Source organism: Hyposmocoma kahamanoa, unplaced genomic scaffold (assembly GCF_003589595.1).
Source record: "Hyposmocoma kahamanoa isolate Upper Pololo Valley unplaced genomic scaffold, ASM358959v1 86, whole genome shotgun sequence".
In the NCBI taxonomy this organism is placed as follows: Eukaryota; Metazoa; Arthropoda; class Insecta; order Lepidoptera; family Cosmopterigidae; genus Hyposmocoma; species Hyposmocoma kahamanoa.
The window spans coordinates 863,906-872,099 of record NW_020654289.1 but is presented as its reverse complement, the minus strand read 5'-3'; the positions used below and the strand labels follow the sequence as shown (position 1 = coordinate 872,099).

The 8,194-nt window shown below is 34.0% G+C and overlaps 1 protein-coding gene across 1 annotated transcript in view; it reads left to right on the top strand.

Moving 5' to 3' along the window:
- Positions 1–1,664: 1,664 nt before the first annotated feature.
- Positions 1,665–8,194, top strand: part of LOC113234844 (cytochrome P450 4C1-like) — an 85,512-nt gene continuing 78,982 nt past the window's right edge. The window contains exons 1-6 of the mRNA XM_026470367.1: positions 1,665–2,378; positions 2,838–2,947; positions 3,965–4,055; positions 4,251–4,433; positions 4,734–5,125; positions 5,698–5,858. Of these exons, the coding sequence (XP_026326152.1) occupies positions 2,222–2,378; positions 2,838–2,947; positions 3,965–4,055; positions 4,251–4,433; positions 4,734–5,125; positions 5,698–5,858 (1,094 nt within the window). The 5' untranslated portion in view covers positions 1,665–2,221. The remainder of the gene's footprint in view (positions 2,379–2,837; positions 2,948–3,964; positions 4,056–4,250; positions 4,434–4,733; positions 5,126–5,697; positions 5,859–8,194) is intronic.

The window sequence follows — 8,194 nt, the reverse complement described above, 5'->3', positions numbered from 1 at the left end:
TCATCGGTAATTACATATTAAAAATGTATTTTTTTTTTCAATTTTCGTCCATTATGACATAGCTCAAGTTAAACTGGTTGTATTGAAGTGAAACAATTGACGACACCCATTAATTGTTTCAAATCATTTATGCGTCTTGCTTCCACCTAATGCAACTCCCATTGCGTCATCTCATTCTATTCATTAGGCACGCGTTACTAGTGTTGCACTGAAAAAATCATATTATATGTCGATATTTGCAAGTATAATAATTACTGACATATTTTTAATACTAACAATTTATTTCATTTTTATTTATATATATTTTTTTGTTTGCTGTCAGTGCAAAATTGTGTTTTGACATTTTTTCATACCATATGCCATGCTCACTCGGAATGACTATGGATTCTAACATTACTACACAATTCGAAATCGGTTAAAACATTCAGAAGTTACAGAGGAATCAATAAACGATATTTCCTTACATACATTCACCATGAAAACTTTTTTTCATCATTTGTTTGGTCAGTCGTGTAAAAAGCAGGTAATGGTTATTTATAACATATCTTGACTACCGATTTCGATAATATAATGTTTGCTTTGCCCAACTCTAATGTATATTTCGAATTCGGGCTGGCCAATCGGAGCGCAGTTGTCACCAGTTGTCATTTGGCAGAATAGTTTTCTAACAAAATAAATGACATTTCGTCTTTATTTCTGGTTATACATATACTCGATGAGCATTATACAGAATGAAGTTACAATAAAAATAATTTTATTACAAGTGACAGTAATTATAACGGCATGGAGTATTTTAATAAACCTCTAACCTAATCAAAATAGTTTGCTAATCACAGAATTGACGTTTCAATAATTCCGATCTAAAATGGGGTTTTAAGTTAATTTCGTTGCAAATTATTTCATTTTGCAAAACAGTGGCGCCGTAAGTGTTATTTTTAATCGGTTATGGCGCCACTAATGAGTGGTTACAAGATTATAATATGCTGACCAATGAAAAGCAAGTAAGGAGCGCGAGGAAAAATATTAGGGTTAGAAGGGATAAGTAGAGGGCAAATGCTGGAGTCAGACGGTCCAGACATTCTTGGTATGCACTCGCTATAAAAAGTTTGTAAATAGACGTCGAAATATCTCATGTAATTAGACTCATTTAAGTAGTTTATTTATAAGTCTTGCCGAATTTTGCTTTGGTTACTTTAGATTGCCTGTTTGTTAGTATATTTTGATAATTGTTGAGAACGATTATTTTGAGATAGAGTTGTTCTTGTAAGCAGACATATTATCGATATTTTGTTATTGAAACAATTCACTACGAGGCTTTTATTATTTCATTATTATTATTTTGAAAGTTTACCTACAAATGAAAAAAGAAAGAAAGAATGATTGGAAATTATAGGACTGCCGAACATAAACATTGGATCAAATACCATCTTCGTTTGTTCGCTCCATTCAAATTGAAATAGAACTTTGAATGTAACTAGATTACATGTTAATGCAATTCCATCGTTGTTATATTTATTGGTAAATAAAGTTATATTTAATTTTGATTAAAATGGCTCATTACTTGCCTAGTAATAATAGCCAAGTATTAATCATACTTTGATTACAGTAAACTACACAAATTTGCAAACATAAAACGCAGTAACAACAGTTTCAACATTCAAGCCATATATTTGCACGTCGATATTATCTATGAATATGGTACAACACTAAATCCGCCATTTGTGGTGGATATTTTTGGTTTAGGTAGGGACGTTTATTCCGTAGATAAGGCAGCTCCTTTCCTTTATTTTTTTCCATCATCTAAGACTATAACTGATTGATGATTGACATAATTGATTGAACCGCCCGTGATTGATTGAATTTGACTCAATGTGAAACAGATATCGCTATAGAATATCATTTTATGTTTTATCATCAAAAACACCGCACATTTCAAAGTTCATATAACACGTTTTATTGTATGTGGTATGTAATAATAGTTATTTTGATAACTTTTTTGTGAAAGTAAAACCCGTTTCCAGCGTTTCTAAGATATTACAGTATTATTACGTATTATATCATGTTATCAAACAAGTCTTATCATCGCGGATGCACTTAATTACTTCTTATCGCAGCATATTTTCGATTGTACAAATATCTGTGTTATTGGTGCTCATTCTTGTTTCCAGTGCTATACTGCCCAGTCATTGCATTCTCAGTGTAATTGCATAAACAAATCAATATGTTTACGTATTTAATGTTTATTGCAATATTTCTGTGTTTCCTCCATTTTTGTTTCAAATACGGAACTGAAAATGTGCGGCTAATAAGAAAACTACCATGTCCGGAAGAGACTTTTTGTATTGGAAACTTAGCTACGATTATTTGGCTTCCGCCCGGTGAGAAATTGCCCATGTTTATTAAAAGGATTATCTTTCCCTATCTTCTCGTATACAATTCCGCAGTGTCTCAAGACGAAAGTAATTGATCAGTGTGTGTTATAACTATTAATACAAAGATCGAACACTAAGTAAAATTCCTTTGATCCAGCTGGATTCGAACCAGCGCCTTCAGCATACCGTGTTAGACGCTCTCCCAACTGAGCTACGGAACGAACCAGCAGATCTTATGAATTTTTCTACGATTGGACGCGACCAACACAAGGCGTTGTGGAAATATTTGGGGAGGCCCAAGTTCGTTAGTGGACATTTTTAGATTGAAGTGGTCATGATGATGATGATTAATAGAACTCGCAATATACATAAATCATTATGGTAACTGCCATTCATCTTTTATTAGTGTTAAGAATTAACTTTTACCATTTTGTACATACTAAATTTATAAATTGTTGTTTCCAGTTCAAATTTTTAAATTAGGAAGACGTTTGGCAAATAAATATAAAGACATTTACGGGTGGTGGGCATTTTTTTTAACGGGAGTGAACATCCTGAATCCTGGAGACATTGAGGTACGTTTTAGCTAGTCACTATTATACAGCAACGTGAGTAAGAAAACCCTATTGAGTCACTTCACGAGAATATTACCGATGCACTGCTGCGGGCTTTTACCTTTTATCACACCTCGGACACTCCATACAACGACAGGAATTCGTTATATGACAAATGCTATAATTAATTACTAATTTAAATCTTAATTCAGTTTGATAAAAACGTAAGATTACATATCAAAGGTCCGAGCGAACAAAGCGATAATAACGTAAAGTGAGATTTTTTTGGCATATTTTTATTATTAATTAATATTATACATAAATGTAATTTTCTTACTCCTCCTCAGTGATTACAAAACAAAAGCTAATTTTGTCTTTGAGAAAAGCATCAAAATTACTCGAAAGCGTAACGGTTTTATTATAAATCGGTTTTCGGAATTACGGATATTTAAGTTTACGTTTAGTTGGAATATCGGTACATTTTTTATAGTACACGCTTATTTTCACATTCGTCGTAATATTTATATGTATGTATCTGCCCAACTCTTCATTATACCTTTAAGTGAATTTGTACAAACTACGACATAATAATATACATAAAAAATAATTAATATTTACAAGAAAGGCTATTCCATTACTCTTGTGTTCAAGTAATTTTCAGTCGAAGCTAAATATGGAGCATTTCGTTAAGTTTCCAGTAGAAGCTGAAAATGGTGTTTAAATTGTTCCCTTAAATTGTTGCAAGCAAAATTAGGCAGTATTGCAATGAAGTTACAATTTAAACTAAATGTTTTACTTTTTCACTACGTTTGTATAGGTTAACTTCGGACATTTTTTTCGTGGTTTTTGTATTAGACCCGATGTCCATTTGTTGGATAGGTCAATGGTGCAGGTAAAACAGTGTATGTAACTGTACACAATTAGGCAATAAAACACTCGTATTTTATAAAGCTTTCATTATGTAACAGTTACATAAACTACTATTATGATATGTGTTTAGATAAAATATATTTATTTACACTTCACTTTTCGTTACAGATAGTAACTGCAGGTAATAAACATAGTGAAAAAGGGAAGGTATACGGCATTGTTGAACCGTGGTTAAAAGAGGGATTACTTTTAAGCAACGGTGGGTATTTTTTTTATTGAAATCTTTTATAATAAGTTTTGATTGCATATAACACACGAACCACACCGTAAGCTTATATACCACAGTATATGCAATCAAACTTTTATAAAGTTTACTGAGACTATGCAGTATTATAATTTAGGAACATATCTATATCTTAATGGTGATAAAATATATCTATTTTTTGTGGTATAGGTCAAAAATGGCAACAGAGACGGAAAATTCTGACTCCAGCGTTTCATTTCAACATCCTGAAGCGTTATTATGTCGTTTTGGAAGAAAATGGCCGGCGTTTACTCGACGCTCTGGATAAAACTAAAGGCGAACCCATAGACATTATTCCTGTTATATCCGAGTACACGCTTAGCAGTATTTGTGGTAAGTGAGATAGTCGTGTCTTCTGATTCTTTGACTCAGCATAACATATTAGCCACATCCTATATTCTAATTTATTGTTATCATGAGAGCGGTAGTAGCCCAATGAAGAAGAAAAGAAACGGCTGCTTCTCAATCGGAGAGGTCGACGGTTGGAGACCCTGAGGCAACACGTACCTTCATTTTTAAGTCACATACATACGCGACTTTACTCAAGCGGAAGCGAAACGCGTAACGTCTGTTTCTGTTTTTTAGCCAATTTAATTAAATTTAAATTTTAAGGCAATAAAAACTATTTTGCAGAGACCGCCATGGGCACTGCACTACACGAAGCTTCATCAGGACAACAATACAAAAATTCAATCTACAAACTCGGTAGTCTTTTCGTACAAAGATTCGCCAGATTACATCTGATACCAAACATCACTTTCAGAATGTCCTCAATAGGGAGAAATACGTATAAGGAATTGTCAATAGTACAAGGTTTTACAAAGAAGGTTATTACGGAGAGAAGAGAATTTATAAAGAATAATAATGTCAACTTAACTGATGACAATGACAATGACGATGATGAAGTATACCTTACAAGTAAGAAGAAGAAAATAGCCATGTTGGACCTGTTGCTTTTAGGGCAAAAAGAAGGGGTCATAGACGAAGCTGGGGTCCAAGAGGAAGTGGACACCTTCATGTTTGAAGTAAGTGCCCTGAGAGTGTTTTACATAGAAAGCACTACATAATAATAGAGCGCTGGTAGTCCAGTGAGAGAACGGATGCTACTCAAATGCGTGGTTAATGGTTCGAATCCGTGGTGGCGCTTTCAAAGTTACTTACATTTGTGAATGGGGATCGAACCTGCATGTTGAAGATGGTACAGAGCCATTGAAAAATGTGTGGGTGTTCACAAAGTCCCCAAACCATCTCCTTAAATGAGACCCGTGCCCAGCAGTGAGACGTATAATGGGTTAATGATAACATAATTCATGCATTATAGCTACCGTTGTAGCCGTAATTACTAAAGGCTTAAAAATTCAAGTAAAAAGGTTTGACAGATGATATTTTTTGAAAGATGAAATTGTTTTTTTAATTTATTGCACATTAGCAAATTGGCAATATTCCTTCAATACATTTGTATTTGGCCGAGCAAACCATTAGACACGCACATTTAACTCTATGTTTATTTTAGGGTTTGCATACATAAATTTATGAATTATGATGACTAATTGTTAAAATTTCATACTACATTTCCGAACTAAGTGTATAATTTTAGGGTCACGATACTACAGCAGCGGGGCTAACGTATTGTTTAATGTTACTAGCGAACCATAAGGAAATACAGGTAAGTAAACAGAAGTTAAAATTAAACACTCACACAAGATTAACTTTTGAGATCAGGGGCCTTACCATGAACTCTTATTACAGTTACACTAGGTAAGCCTGAATCGTGTGGTCCCAGACATACGATTTTCATACATTACATATTAGCCTCTAAAAATAAATATGATAAATAGGTGTATAATTTAAAAATATGAACAACATTTTCTGCAAACTTATAAATTAATAAAATCAATAAAATAACATGAAATGCTGCTACAAGCTGAGTGAGAGTGATGAGTAAGAGCTGAGTTTTATGTCACAAAATCTAAGGTCCCAAACTGAATCGTAATAACAGTTCATGGCAAGGCCCCAGATCTGTTTGTCAAATTGAACAGACGTATATTGAAATACAGGGTGTAACGGAAAGATTATATCAACATTAAGTGGACCAGGTCAATTTAGCCATAAGCTACCTGGTATTATAGTCTGCTTCAATCCATTACACAGTAAAAAACCGGTTTGGTTAAAATTCTAAAGAAATCAATAAATGGAATAATAAGTAACAGTTATATACGTATATTTTGAAGATTTCGACTTGACATCTCATCACTTTTTCCATCAATATTAATTTGAATCACATCTTAAAACCGTATTTGAATAATTATAGTTCAGTGCCATGCAATTTGCCATCATTAAACTGTCTATGGTCGGGTTAGTGACCTGTTTGTTTACTTTTTCTGTGTAATGGATTGAAACGAACTAAAAATCCAAAAATGCACAACATTGGCGGATCTATTAATCGGCATGAATACCGTTTATAACGGGATATCAGATAGTATTGGCCATGTTTTTATGAGTGCGTGCGCTAAGTACAGTTTTAAATTCTGAATTTGTAAATGCGCTATGTCGCCACTTAGTACATACGTACTTCTTTTGCTTTTTGCAAAGTGGTTGCCGTTGCCTCGTTGTACGTAATTACTTATTACTCAGAGTAAGGCAATCATTCGACATGTTCATGAAAATTATCTGAAGCACATGTATGCAAAAAAGTAATATACTATACCTAGCTCTTGCCATAAATATTGTAATAAAGAAAAAAAAAAATTTTTTTAACTCCAAATAACATTTATTACTTTTATAGTGTGTTAGTTTAATACATAAATATACAACAATTAAAAATATAAAAAACTTATTCGAAGTGGTCTCCATTGGCTGCAATACAGTCCTTTAAACGTTAAGGCCAGTTATCAATAGAAGCACGCACTCTTTCCATGGGAAAATTCTTCACTGCCAATCGTATAGATTGTTTTAGGGACTCCAAATTATCATGGCGTTTAGAGCAAGCTGTACTCTCTAAAACTGACCATAAATCATAATCCAGCGGATTAAGATCGGGACTAGACGACGGCCAGTCTTCAGCTCTGATGTAGTCCGAAACGTTCGCTTCCAACCAAGACTGCGTGGACCGAGCTTTATGACCCGGCGCGCGGCGCCGAGTCTTGCTGGAAGGACCATACTTGGTTATTGAACATGGTGAAGTTAAGGGGCTTAACTACCTTCTCAAGAATGGTATCTTGATACACTTGTGCCGATGTTTTGATACCTTTTTCACAAAAATATGGCTCAGTCACTCCTTCATAGCTAACACCCCACCAAACCATCACTGAAGTCGGATAATGTCCACGTTGCACTCTGTCGACTAATTGGGAAGCTTCCTTAGAGCTTTGAGCATAAATACGGTCATTTTGTTTGTTAAAATGTTGCTCAATTGTAAAAATTTTCTCATCCGTAAACAAAATTTTTCTGCGACCTCCCTTTGCGTACCGCTTCAGTAGTTGTTTCGATTTTACCACCCTATTCTTCTTTAAATTATCAGTTAAGAAATGACCAGTGCGTCTCTTACAGGCTGCAAGTCCTAAGTCATCTTTTAAAATACGCGACATGGTTGTAGGTGCTATCTTCATTTCCCGAGATAAAATCTTTTGCTTTCGGACAGGATTTCTTCGAATTCTTTCCCTTACTGCTTTGACCACCTTTTTCCTACGAACACTACGCGGACGGCCAGATCTTTTTCTGTCACAAACAGAGGAAGTCTCATTGTACCTATTAATAGCCCGGTACACAAACATTTTACTAATATCAAGTGTATGGAGAGTTTTAAAAATTGCATTTGGCTCCATACCTACTTTGTGTAATGCAATCACAGCGATTCGGTTCTCTTTATCACCCCACTCCATTTTAATATCGCAAAATATTGTACAATGTATTGGCGCCAAAATGAGAAAACACAATGAACAATCGTATAAAAATGACAGATTCGAAATTCAAATGTATATTACATATATGTATATTATTTTTTATTTTTAAGTGTAACAGTATTTATGGCCGGACTAAGTATATACAACACACAATAGTTACTCTAATTTTGTTATATTAAGTCTCTGGATATA